Source organism: Dendrobates tinctorius, unplaced genomic scaffold (genome assembly GCF_039654945.1).
Source record: "Dendrobates tinctorius isolate UK_male_01 unplaced genomic scaffold, ASM3965494v1 ptg000308l, whole genome shotgun sequence".
In the NCBI taxonomy this organism is placed as follows: Eukaryota; Metazoa; Chordata; class Amphibia; order Anura; family Dendrobatidae; genus Dendrobates; species Dendrobates tinctorius.
In genome coordinates, this window is record NW_027361975.1 from 2197098 (window position 1) to 2212231 (window position 15134).

Genomic DNA, 15134 nt, shown 5'->3' on the forward strand with positions numbered 1-15134 from the left:
CACCAGAGTAGGGCGTCGGCTGTCTTAAATCCAATCTGAGATTCCTGAGATCCAATCGTCATCCTCATTATCAGGTGGCAGATCTCTACTGATTAAATCAGCCTCACTACCTCCTGTTACCACCAGAGGGAGTCTGAAAGGAGAACTCACAACTGGTAGACCAGAAAATGAACTCACAACAGTACCCCCCTTGAGGAGGGGTCACCGAACCCTCATCCACGCCACCAGGCCGATCAGGATGGGCCTAGTGAAAAGAACGAACCAATCTATTGGCATGAATATCAGAGGCAGAGACCTAAGAATTATCCTCCTGGCCATAACCCTTCCATTTGACCAAATACTGGAGTCTCCGTCTAACTAAACGAGAATCCAATATTTTCTCTACCTCATATTCCACATTGCCTTTAACCAACACAGGGTCAGGAGGTGCTGCCATAGGAACCACTGGCTCAACAAACCTCTTCAACAGAGATTCGTGAAATACGTTATGAATCTTGAACGTAACTGGAAGAGCCAATCAAAAAGAAACAGGATTAAGAATCTCCAAAATCTTAGAAGGTCCAATAAATCTTGGCTTAAATTTTGGAGATGCAACCTTCATAGGAATATTCTTAGACGACAAAGAAACCATATCACCCACTTTAAACCGGGGACCAATGGTCCTATGCCGGTTGGAAAATCGCTGGGCCTTTTCCTGAGAGAGTGACAACTTATCCACCACTTGGTCCCATATCTGCTGCATTCTCTCAACCACAGTGTCCACACCTGGGCAGGACGAAGATTCCACTTGCCCTGAAGAGAATCGAGGATGAAACCCAAAATTACAGAAAAAGGGTGACATCAAAGTGGCAGAACTAGCTCTATTGTTCAGCGCGAATTCGGCCAAGGGCAAAGATGAGACCCAATCATCCTGATCAGCAGATATAAAACATCTTAAATAAGACTCCAAGGTCTGGTTTGTTCTCTCAGTCTGTCCATTGGTCTGGGGATGAAACGCGGAGAAGGATAACTGAATTCCCAGATTGGAACAAAAGGCTTTCCAGAATCTGGAAACAAACTGGACCCCTCTATCCAGGGCTGTGGAGTCGGTAAGCCAAACCTGCGACTCCGACTCCTCAACTTCCCTTACACCGACTCCGACTCCACGACTCCGACTCCCACACATATTGCTTATATTTAAGTGAAAAATTTATTGTAGTACAATGTGAACCTCAGACATTTAATCATTTTTATGATCCAATAATCAAGATATTTAGATAGAACAGAATATATATTGGTGTACTACCCGGTTTTCATTCTTTTTGGTACAGATACGATATGGATAGACAGATATGGATAAATGGATAGATCGAGCAGATTTCTAATCTGCTTTTGCTATTGAAAACATTATCTATGAGCTCAAAAACCTTTCAGGTGATGCAGTTTTTTAAAAAGATGATCAGCTTTTGCAGCTGAAAAACGTATCCTCAAAAAACACAGGAAAAACGCTGTGTTAATGTAGCCTTAGATCAGGAATATAACAGCCATTTATAGGACATTTCATAACTTTCCCAAACTCCTATGAAAAAATATTCAGCACATCCTGCATTGAATTACTGTACCCAATTTATTATATATTTTAGGAGTCGGTCCATTTTATACCGACTCCAACTCCACCAAAATGAGCACCGACTCCGACTCCACGACTCCGACTCCACAGCCCTGCCTCTATCGGACACAATGTTCTCAGGAATCCCATGTAACTGAACCACCTGTTGTAAAAACAAGGGCACCAACTCAGCGGAAGATGGCAACTTTGGGAGTGGTACAAGATGGACCATCTTCGAAAATCTATCATAAATCACCCAGATAACAGTCATTCTCTGAGAGACAGGAAGATCAGAAATAAAATCCATTGAGATATGGTCCATGGCCTCTTGGGCACCGGCAGGGGCATCAGCAACCCACTAGAACGAGAACAGGGTTTAAACCGAGAACAAGTCCCACAGGACTGTACAAAATTCCTGACATCACGAGATAAGGCAGGCCACCAAAAGGACCGACTCACCAAATCTCTAGTACCAAAAATACCGGGATGACCAGCCAATGCGGAGCAATGAATTTCAGACATCACTCTCTTTCTCCACTGGTCAGGAACATACAATTTTCCCATAGGGCAACGCTCAGGTTTATCCTCCTGAAATTCCTCCAGGGTGCGTCTCAAATCGGGCGAAATGGCAGAAAGAACTACCCCCTCACCTAGGATGGTAGTAGGCTCGGTCACATTAAGAGAATCGGCAAAGAAACTCCTAGAAAGGGCGTCTGCCTTAACATTCTTAGTGCCCGGAAGAAAAGAGACCACAAAATTAAAACGTGTGAAAAACAAGGCCCATCTAGCCTGTCTAGGATTCAAGCGTTTGGCTGACTCCAGATAAATCAAATTCTTGTGATCGGTGAGGACAACAACCTGATGTCTAGCTCCCTCCAACCAATGTCTCCACTCCTCAAATGCCCATTTCATGGCCAACAATTTCCGATTCCCCACGTCATAGTTGCGTTCAGATGGGGAGAACTTACGAGAAAAGAAGGCACAGGGATTCATTTTAGAAGTCACAGGGTCTTTTTGGGACAAAACAGCTCCTGCACCAATCTCAGAAGCATCTACCTCCACCTGAAATGGAAGTGAGACATCAGGTTGCCGTAAAACCGGAGCTGAAGTAAATCTCCTGAAATGCTGAGACAGCCTCAGGAGACCAATTCAGCATATCAGCGCCCTTCATGGTCAGATCAGTCAGTGGTTTGAGAATACCAGAAAAATTACCTATAAATTTACGATAGAAATTAGCAAAACCCAAAAACTTCTGGAGGGCCTTCAAAGAAGTAGGCTGAACCCAATCATAAATGTCCTGTACCTTGGCCGGGTCCATTTCAATAGTCGATGGAGACAAGATAAATCCCAAAAATGAAATCCTCTGTACACCAAAGAGGCATTTCGATCCCTTAACAAACAGGGAATTCTCCCTCAAAATCCGGAACACAGTCCGGATGTGTTCCACATGAGAATCCCAATCACTAGAAAAGATGAAAATATCATCCAGATAGATGATCAAAAATTATCCACAAAGTCACGGAAAATATCATTCATAAAGGACTGGAAGACAGAAGGGGCATTAGTGAGCCCAAAAGGCATCACCAGGTACTCAAAATGTCCCTCCGGAGTATTAAACGCCGTCTTCCATTCATCCCTGTGCTTGATGTGAATAAGATTATACGCCCCCCCGAGGTCAAGCTTAGTAAATCAGCAGGCACTCTTAACTCTGGAGAATAAATCAGACATCAGAGGTAACGGGTACTGATATTTAACCGTCATCTTGTTAAGGGAACGATAACCAATACACGGTCTTAATGAACCATCTCTCGTGGCCACAAAAAAAAAAACAAAAAAAAAAAAAACCAGCACCTAAAGGTGACGAGGATGGTCTAATATGACCCTTCTCCAATGACTCCTTAATATAGGATCGCATAGCATCATGTTCGGGTACTGATAAGTTGAAAAGCCGACCCTTGGGAAATTTACACCCAGGCATCAACTCAATTGCACAGTCATAACTCCTATGAGGAGGCAAAGATGCAGACTTACTCTCACTAAATACATCAGAAAAATCGGCCAGACAATCAGGAATATCACGAGATTGAGGAGATGTGGAGAAAACAAGAGCGTCCATAAGAACACACTGACAACCCCAACCCACCACAGACCCAGATTTCCAATTCAAAACTTGATTATGAGTTTGCAACCAGGGAAAACCTAGAACAATAGTATCATGCAAATTAAGCAGCACCAAAAATTTACAATTTTCTTGGTGGTCTGGGGCAACTCGCATTATCACCTGGGTCCAAAACTGAGGTTTATTCTCCGCCAAAGGAGTAGCATCAATACCCCTCAAAGGAATAGGCGTCCGCAGAGGCGTCATGGTAAAACCACAACGTTTAGCAAAGTCCAAATCTATCAGATTCAACGCTGCTCCTGAATCCACAAAAGCCTTAGTGGAAAACGAGGATAAGGAGCAGATCAGAGTAATTGCCAAAAGGAACTTAGGTTGTACACTGCCCACAGCAAATGTGTGTGCAAAACGTTTCTCTCGTTTAGGGCAGACAAATAGTATGAGAGGCATTTCCACAGAAAAAACACAGCTTATTACTCCTTCTAAACTCCTGACGTTGGGCCCTAGACAAAACCCCATCACATTGCATAGGTTCAGACGTTTGTTCAAAAGGTGGCAGCGCCTCCCGTGTAGTTTTACTTTCACGTAAACGCCGATCAACTTGAATGGCTAATGACATGGAATCATCCAGACCAGAGAGAACAGGAAATCCCACCATAACATCTTTTACGGTCTCTGATAAACCCTTCCGAAAGAGAGCTGCCAATGCACTATCATTCCATGTAGTAAGGACCGCCCACTTTCGGAATTTTTGACAGTATAACTCTGCAGAATCCTGACCCTGGTTTAATGCCAACAGGGTTCTCTCAGCTTGATCAACAGCATTAGGTTCATCATACAACTAACCCAAGGCTTGAAAAAAATGCATCCACATTAGTCAGAATAGGATTTTCAGGTGTCAGAGAAAAAGCCCAATCCTGGGGATCGCTGCGCAGCAAGGAGATGACAATTTTAACCTGCTGCGCAGAGCTCCCCGATGAGTTAGGCTTCAAGGCAAGAAATAATTTATTATTCTTAAAATTCAGAAATTTAGACCGATCCCCAGAAAACACATCAGGAGTAGGTTAGCAGCATGTGACTGAATAAGGTAGGTGGAAATTCCCTGCACTTCAGCAGCAACTTGCTCCACACGATCAGACAATTGCTTAATCTCCATTAGGAAAAAAAAATTCCTCCTACGGCCTCGAAAAAGAGGAAAATTTACATAAAAAAAAAAAAAAATTCTGACACTTTTTTTTAACAACTTTTTCCTGCTTTTGAGTACCCTAGAATCTGCGGTATGGCTGGTGATTCTGTTATGAATGGGTCACCAAGGAGGAAAAAACCTAAACATGCTAAGCCCAGAAAAACCAGATAGGTTGGTAACTATGCAGATTTGCAGATCCCTGATCCTAACCACACAACTAGCAGCAGCCGTGGAGCGTACCTACGATGAATCTAGACGCCTCGTTACGGCCGGAGGATTAAATAAGCCTAAAGCAAGAAAAGGTAAAACTAACTGCCCCAGAGCAGACCCCAAAGGAATAGATAGCCCCCACAAATGTATTGACGGTGAAACAAGATGAAAACACAAACACAGGCAGGAAAATAGGCTGAGCAAACGATGGGGCCCAAACTAACTAGAAAGGAGAGGAAAGGAAAGACACTGTCTGCAATCTGCCCAAAACCCTACAAAATAATGTCCATCACTTCTGATAACAAAATTAACCCTGAAGTCACTAGCCTTCTCCCACTATATCAGCACTCTGAAATATTCTGAGACAGAGCAAAAAGAGGCCAATCTAATAAGGGAAAAAAAGCAAATTGGCAAATACAGATAAATAAGAGTGGAAATTCAGCACAGCCCAAGCCGGGGCTGGCTGACCACACAAAAAACTGAATAGAACAACAAAATCAAGTGTGAACATTAGCAGAGAAACTTAGCTTGAACTGACTGGAACAGAGCTGAGAACCAAGACCTGACAAGCAGAAGGAATCACCAGCACCAGAGTAGGGAGTCGGCTGTCTTAAATCCAATCTGAGATTCCTGAGGTCCAATCGTCAACCTCAATATCAGGTGGCAGATCTCTACTGATTAAATCAGCCTCACTACCTCCTGCTACCACCAGAGGAATTGAAAAACAATTCAAAAACTTCATTGCTTAGATAACTGGTCAGGAATTAATTGAATAACCATATTAATTCCTCCACCTAATAGTAAGGACTAATTGAATAAAAGTGGAGTACTCCAAATAATGTATAATTCAAAAGAAAACAGAGTAACCATGAACCACATTAGAATATAAGAAAAAGTGTATAAATTTTTATTAATTACAATATAAAACATATCAGACATATATAAACACATAATAAAGGGAGATGCAAAAGGAATAATCCCAAACAGCGCGAAGGTATCATAATCCCTACATATAAAGTGGCAACAAACGGATGAGCCGTACACTATCAATATGAAATATGAATGTAGAAAAAAGGCATACTACGCTAAATGTCACAGGACAATATCTATATATATCTAAGACATCCAAGCATGACAAAACATAGGGCCCAAAAATATTATAAATGGATTCTGGCTCAAGAAAAAGAGCGAGGGATATTAAATTAAACGTTCCTGGGATAATACCCAGTATCTATAGAGCTCATGCCACTTACCCATAAGGGTTACCAACAGCAGGGAAGATCCCGCGCTCTACCCCGACGCGCGTTTCGCCTCGGCTTTCTCAAGGGGAAGTCTTGAGGGAAGACTTCCCCTTGAGAAAGCCGAGGCGAAACGCGCGTCGGGGTAGAGCGCGGGATCTTCCCTGCTGTTGGTAACCCTTATGGGTAAGTGGCATGAACTCTATAGATACTGGGTATTATCCCAGGAACGTTTAATTCAATATCCCTCGCTCTTTTTCTTGAGCCAGAATCCATTTATAATATTTTTGGGCCCCATGTTTTAGGTCATGCTTGGATGTCTTAGATATATATAGATATTGTCCTGTGACATTTAGCGTAGTATGCCTTTTTTCTACATTCATATTTCATATTGATAGTGTACGGCTCATCCGTTTGTTGCCACTTTATATGTAGGGATTATGATACCTTCGCGCTGTTTGGGATTATTCCTTTTGCATCTCCCTTTATTATGTGTTTATATATGTCTGATATGTTTTATATTGTAATTAATAAAAATTTATACACTTTTTCTTATATTCTAATGTGGTTCATGGTTACTCTATGTTTTCTTTTGAATTATACCACCAGAGGAAGCCTGGAAGGAGAACTCACAACTGGTAGACCAAAAAATGAACTCACAACAAGCCACCTCGTGCTTAGATTACTGCTTTGCACTCTTGGCATTCTCTTGATGAGCTTCAAGAGGTAGTCACCGGAAATGGTTTTCACTTCACAGGTGTGCCCTGTCAGGTTTAATAAATGGGATTTCTTGCCTTATAAATGGGGTTGGGACCATCAGTTGTGTTGTGCAGAAGTCTGGTGGATACACAGCTGATAGTCCGACTGAATAGACTGTTAGAATTTGTATTATGGCAAGAAAAAAAGCAGCTAAGTAAAGAAAAACGAGTGGCCAACATTACTTTAAGAAATTAAGGTCAGTCAGTCCGAAACATTGGGAAAACTTTGAAAGTGTCCCCAAGTGCAGTGGCAAAAACCATCAAGCGCTACAAAGAAACTGGCTCACAAGAGGACCGCCCCAGGAAAGTAAGACAAAGAGTCACCTCTGCTGCGGAGGATAAGTTCATCCGAGTCACCAGCCTCAGAAATCACAGGTTAACAGCAGCTCAGATTAGAGACCAGGTCAATGCCACACAGAGTTCTAGCAGCAGACACATCTCTACAACAACTGTTAAAGAGGAGACTTTGTGCAGGCCTTCCTGGTAAAATAGCTGCTAGGAAACCACTGCTAAGGACAGGAAACAAGCAGAAGAGACTTGTTTAGGCTAAAGAACACAAGGAATGGACAATAGACCAGTGGAAATCTGTGCTTTGGTTTGATGAGTCCAAATTTGAGATCTTTGGTTCCAACCACCGTGTCTTTGTGCGACGCAGAAAAGGTGCGACGCAGAAAAGGTTGGTCACAGTTATTTTGGCTAAAGGTTCTGCAACCAAGTATTAGGCTGGGGGGGGTGCCAAAACTTTTGTCCCATTTTTGGAGTTGTGTGTGAAATGATCAATGTTTTGCTTTTAGCTTCATTCTCTTGTGTTTTTTTCAATTAAGACAAATTAAATGAAGATAATAATACCAAAGAATTTGTGATTGCAATCATTTTCAGGAAGAAACTGAGTATTATCTGACAAAATTGCAGGTGTGTCAATACTTTTGGCCACAACTGTACATACACACACACGCTCACTACAGTGTGTGCACGCACACATACACCGCACACATATATACATACATACACACTGCACACGCTCACTACAGTGTGCACACACACACACATATACATACACACAATGCACACGCTCACTACAGTGTGCGCACGCACACATACATGCATTATATATACATACACACACTGCACATTCTCACTACAGTGTGTGCACACATACACCGCACACATATATACATACTGCACATGCTCACTAGTGTGCGCACACACATTATATATATATATATATACACACACACACACACGCTCACTACAGTGTGCACACACACACACATTACAGTGCGCACACACATACATATATATATTACACATACACACTGCACACGCTCACTACAGTGTGCACACACACACCGCACACTCATTACAGTGAGCACACATATATACATATTATATATATATTACACATACACACACTGCACACGCTCAATACAGTGTGCGCACATACACCGCACACATATATACATTATATATACACACACTGCACACGCTCAATACAGTGTGTGCATATATATATATATATATATATATATATATATATACAGTGCCTACAAGTAGTATTCAACCCCCTGCAGATTTAGCAGGTTTACACATTCGGAATTAACTTGGCATTGTGACATTTGGACTGTAGATCAGCCTGGAAGTGTGAAATGCACTGCAGCAAAAAAGAATGTTATTTCTTTGTTTCATTTTTTTTTAAATTGTGAAAAGTTTATTCAGAGGGTCATTTATTATTCAACCCCTCAAACCACCAGAATTCAGTTTGGTTCCCCTAAAGTATTAAGAAGTATTTCAGGCACAAAGAACAATGAGCTTCACATGTTTGGATTAATTATCTCTTTTTCCAGCCTTTTCTGACTATTTAAGACCCTCCCCAAACTTGTGAACAGCACTCATACATGGTCAACATGGGAAAGACAAAGGAGCATTCCAAGGCCATCAGAGACAAGATCGTGGAGGGTCACAAGGCTGGCAAGGGGTACAAAACCCTTTCCAAGGAGTTGGGCCTACCTGTCTCCACTGTTGGGAGCATCATCCGGAAGTGGAAGGCTTATGGAACTACTGTTAGCCTTCCACGGCCTGGACAGCCTTTGAAAGTTTCCTCCCGTGCCGAGGCCAGGCTTGTCCGAAGAGTCAAAGCTAACCCAAGGACAACAAGGAAGGAGCTCCGGGAAGATCTCATGGCAGTGGGGACATTGGTTTCAGTCAATACCATAAGTAACGTACTCCACCGCAATGGTCTCCGTTCCAGACGAGCCCGTAAGGTACCTTTACTTTCAAAGCGTCATGTCAAGGCTCGTCTACAGTTTGCTCATGATCACTTGGAGGACTCTGAGACAGACTGGTTCAAGGTTCTCTGGTCTGATGAGACCAAGATCGAGATCTTTGGTGCCAACCACACACGTGACGTTTGGAGACTGGATGGCACTGCATACGACCCCAAGAATACCATCCCTACAGTCAAGCATGGTGGTGGCAGCATCATGCTGTGGGGCTGTTTCTCAGCCAAGGGGCCTGGCCATCTGGTCCGCATCCATGGGAAGATGGATAGCACGGCCTACCTGGAGATTTTGGCCAAGAACCTCCGCTCCTCCATCAAGGATCTTAAGATCGGTCGTCATTTCATCTTCCAACAAGACAACGACCCAAAGCACACAGCCAAGAAAACCAAGGCCTGGTTCAAGAGGCAAAAAATCAAGGTGTTGGAGTGGCCTAGTCAGTCTCCTGACCTTAACCCAATTGAAAACTTGTGGAAGGAGCTCAAGATTAAAGTCCACATGAGACACCCAAAGAACCTAGAAAACTTGGAGAAGATCTGCATGGAGGAGTGGGCCAAGATAACTCCAGAGACCTGTGCCGGCCTGATCAGGTCTTATAAAAGACGATTATTAGCTGTAATTGCAAACAAGGGTTATTCCACAAAATATTAAACCTAGGGTTTGAATAATAATTGACCCACACTTGTATGTTTAAAATTTCTTAAAATTTAACTGAGCAACATAACTTTTTGGTTTGTAAGATTTATGCATCTGTTAATAAATCCTGCTCTTGTGTGAAGTTTAAAGGCTCTAACTTATTTGCATCTTATCAAACCTGCTAAATCTGCAGGGGGTTGAATACTACTTGTAGGCACTATATATATATATATATATATATATATATATATATATATATATACACACACACACACACACACTGCACACGCTCACTACAGTGTGCACACACACACATACACACAATGCACACGCTCACTACAGTGTGCGCACGCACACATACATGCATTATATATACATACACACACTGCACATTCTCACTAGTGTGTGCACACATACACCGCACACATATATACATACTGCACACGCTCACTAGTGTGCGCACACACACATATATATATATATATACACACACACACGCGCTCACTACAGTGTGCACACACACTCATTACAGTGCGCACACACATACATATATATATTACACATACACACTGCACACGCTCACTACAGTGTGCACACACACACCGCACACTCATTACAGTGAGCACACATATATACATATTATATATATATATTACACATACACACACAGCACACGCTCAATACAGTGTGTGCATATATATATATATATACACACACACACACACACACACACACACACACTGCACACGCTCACTACAGTGTGCGCACGCACACCGCACACATATATATATATATATATATACACATACATACATACACACGCTCACTACAGTGTGCGCACGCACACATACACCGCACACTCAAAACGGTGTGCACACACATTATATATATATGCACACACACACATACGCTCACTACAGTGCACACACACATATATACATACACACACTGCACACCACGCCGACCTATGGAGAAGGACCTTGCACATATCAGACCTGTAGGAAGCGGCCAGCAGATAACTGTGCGCTCCTCACAACAGCTCTGTACACAAGCGCCACGTGATTCACACCGCACACTACGCCCAGGTGAGCATGCCGGAACTTCTTGTCCCACAGCAAGGAGCCATCAGCAGCTGAGCGCCTTCCGCCTCTGCTAGCAGCACACCACAGCCATTTACCCATCAGTGACGTCACTCAGCCGGGCCCTAACTGCCATCTTAAAGAAGCTGCACATTGACATCCCGCAATCCTCACCTGCATTGCCCTTTTAAGAGGGTGGTCCGCAGCACTGCACGGCCGGCGCTTCTCTAAGTTCCTTGTTGAACCTTGTACACTGACGTCAGTACGTGGGCTTGAGCAGTCGACGTCACCCGTGACGCATTATATAAAGCTGCCTGACGGCGCCATTTTTGGTAAGGGAAATCCTTTCTACTGCCAGAAGTTAGAAATAAGCAGCCTTCCAACATCCATCATAATAAAGCATCACAGAAAGCCCCATTGTCACATATATGTGTATAGACGTCTCCCACATAGAGCACACACACTGAGCAGTAGTGAAGCTAACCTCAGCCATACAATGCACACTGCCTATGATCACATGTATGAAGGGCACTCCGACAACTATGAGCGACATCACACATACATCTATCCCCAGGTCTGTGGGATTACAGTGATACTAAACTTGTGTTTTTTTACATTTTGATGGTGAAAAGAAATTCTGTAATTTGTACAAAATAGAGTTATTTGTGTCATACTTTTCTGAGAACTGTAGCAAAACACAGCAATACAGATTTTTTTTTTGTTTTTTTTTTGTGCTCAAAGGCGTCTCTGGCATGGGTTTTATGTTTTGATAGATCAGCTTTTTTCGTAAGGAATCTTTTGTTTTTTGTCCCTTGGCTGGAATTTATTCACCATCCCCGGGCCCATATCTGAATCTCCGCCCTGTTACAGTCCGCAGTGCTAATGTCAAGTCTGCAGCGCTGCAGCCAATCAGTAATCTCAGCGGCTCAGGGTGTCTCAGTTATCGGCTGCAGCGCCATCGACATGTCAGTGATGTGAACAACATCAGACATTGGGAGCAGCAGCGGAGACTCAGCAGCACCAGGGAAGGGCGAGTATAGCTCAGTGTGCTACTCGTTAAACAAAGTATCAAGAGAATAAAGGTTTTCTCTATAAGCAAAAAAACAATTTAAAGTCTTTCATTTTAATAGGTGAAAAGTGGGTGAGTAGAGGTGTATATATATATATATATATATATATATATATATATATATATTGCTGTGCAAATTAATTGGGACAAAGCATTTTCTTAGGTAAAATCATAAGTTGGTTACCAGTCAGTGATTCAAACCAGTTTTAACTGCTTTGAACAGGTGTGAGTGCCTGTGGTGTGAGTGCCTGTGGTGTGAGTGCCTGTTCAATGCAGTTAAAACTGGTTTGAATCACTGACTGGTAACCAACTTATGATTTTACTTAAAAAAATGCTTTGTCCCAATTAATTTGCACAGCTATATATATTAGAGTTGAGCAAAACGGGTCGAAAAATTTCAAAAGTCGCCGACTTTTGGCAAAGTCAGGTTTCATGAAACGAAACCCGACCCTAGGATGAGGTCGGCCACGAGGTCGGCGACTTAAGCGCCGAAGTCCCGTTTCAAAAGTTTGTTTTGCGCTCTTTTTCAGCCAATCAGGATCCACGGACACTGTGGGCAACGTGATGACATAGGCAGGGGTCACCACAATCTTTCAGAAGGGCATGCAAGTGATTGGCTTGCTTTGGTGGGCGTCACAGGGGTTATAAAAGGGCGTGCACGCCGACCGCCATCTTACTTCTGCCGATCTTAGCATAGGGAGAGGTTGCTGCTGCTGATTCTTTAGGGAGAGCGTTAGGCAGGGAAGAAGAAAAATAAACTGCTTCTGTTGCTAGCGATTTTGCCTGTACAACACACCAGTCACTGTGTGTGCAGTGCAAGGGGAGGCTATATTGTGGTGGATCAGTGGTGTTGGTTGTTAGGCTGCCTGCTATGGCTTCCTGACAGCTGCATTGCTGTTTACCCACTGCTCTGCAAACTGCTTTTTTAAAAGCAATCCCAATTTTTTTTTTTGTCCTGCTGAGGTACTGAGCGTGCATTTTTTCACACCATACAGCGGTGTACGCTCCTCACAAAGTACCGTGTAACGGCTGTTATCACAGCCACAGTGAAGCTATCTGTGTGTCACTCTGTGAGAATAAGTCGAGGACATGTTCCGTTCTTACAGACCTGCACCTACTAGTTTTGTCTAGCTTTCAAACAGTTAAATATATTTGCTGTTTGATCACATTCAAAACTATAGAGAGACAGCGTGTGTCAGTCCGTATACTTAAAAAACACGGAGCTTGACAATTTTACGTACACTGGACAGCCGTGTACGTGCACGCTCCTCTCAGTACCGGCCACAGTGAAGCTGTGTGTCACTGTGGAAGGATAAGTGGAGGACTTGTTCCGTTCTTACAGACCTACACTCTAGGGAGATTCCTATTCTGCCCAATTCTACATACACCTTGTAGTTTGTGATACACTAGCCAATTTCTGCCTGTGACATAGCGCTCTGATATTCAGTGGGCCTCACACAATCCAAAAGTGTCCAGTGTCCACTAGTGTGTGCAGAAATTCAAAATCTCCCTTATCCTGTAGTCACTCTTTTCACACCTGTGCCATCGAGCCTGTGACATAGCGCTCTGATATTCAGTGGGCCTCACACAGTCCAAAAGTGTCCAGTGTCCACTAGTGTGTGCAGAAATTCAAAATCTCTGTGATCCTGTAGTCACTTTTTTCACACCTGTGCCATCGAGCCTGTGACATAGCGCTCTGATATTCAGTGGGCCTCACACAGTCCAAAAGTGTCCAGTGTCCAAAAGTGTCTGCAGAAATTCAAAATCTCCCCTGTCCTATAGACACCTTGTACCTTGTTTTACTTTACTATATAGTTTGTTGGATTTTGTCTACATTTCTACCAAAAATGAGGAAGGCTGGTGGAAGAGGCCGTGGAATTGGGCGGGGGTTGGCAGCTGGTAATGATGGTGTTGGTGGTGGATCTGATGGAAGTGGCAAAAGCAAAATAGGACCGAATGCAGGAGGTGTTGAGCCTGCGTCATCGTCTGGCTCCACAAGGCCTCGAAGGCTTAGTTTTCTAGGAGTTGGCAAACCGCTTTTAAAGCCAGAGCTTCAGGAAAAAGTTTTGTCTTACATTGCTGACTCAGCCTCCAGCTCTATCGCCTCCTCTTCTGAAGTTGTAAAAAATAAAAGCACTGAGTCGTCATTGGAGGCTCATGTTAATGAACCACACCTTTCCTTGTGTCCTTCACCCCAACCAAGATTGAAGGATGACGCAGGCCATACTACTGATTACTCCATGGAGCTGTTTTCACATACCATACCTGGATTATCAAGTGAAATGGTGAATTACCCAGGCCAAGATGAATCTGACATGGAGTGCACTGATGCACAGCCGCTGATGGATGATTCTGCTGGTACATTCACTCAGAGCACTACATTGTCCTCGCAGTGTACAGAGCCAGATTCTGACCCTGATGAGACTCAGGTGCCCCTTCCCGCACACTATACCACCATACACGGTGACACAGAGGAAGGTGCACATGACATAGAAGAGGAGGTGATGGATGACCCAGTTGTTGACCCAGATTGGCATCCATTGGGGGAAGAGGGTGCTGCTTCCAATAGCTCAGATGAGGAGCATCCACAGCAGACATCAACATCGCAACAGCTGTTATCTGGCAGGCCCGGAGCACTCCAAAGACAGGTTCCAAAAATCAAAAGAGTTGCTGGACAGCTTGTCCAGAGGGTCAAAATATCACAGCGTTCTAGGCCGCAAAATGTCTGCCAAAGTAGGAAGAGTGCAGTGTGGCACTTTTTTGAACAAACTCCTCATGATCAGGCCAAGGTTATCTGTAAGAAGTGCGCAAAGACCTTTAGCCGAGGGAAAAATCTGAAAAATTTGAATACCAGTTGCATGCTTAGACATTTAACCAGCATGCACTTGCAAGCGTGGACACAACACCAAACCTCAAGTGCCACATGTGCAACTGATCACAAAGAAGGTAGTCAGCAACGCTACATTGTTTCCCCCACT

General features: G+C 43.4%; 1 protein-coding gene across 3 annotated transcripts in view; it reads right to left on the minus strand.

The window, feature by feature from the left end:
* Nucleotides 1-11344, minus strand: part of LOC141073612 (zinc finger protein 692-like) — a 202013-nt gene extending 190669 nt beyond the window's left edge. For all 3 annotated transcript variants that reach the window (XM_073560913.1, XM_073560912.1, XM_073560911.1), the window contains exon 1: nt 11262-11344. In XM_073560913.1, coding sequence (XP_073417014.1) covers nt 11262-11267 — 6 coding nt within the window. In that variant the 5' untranslated portion in view covers nt 11268-11344. The remainder of the gene's footprint in view (nt 1-11261) is intronic.
* Nucleotides 11345-15134: the final 3790 nt, after the last annotated feature.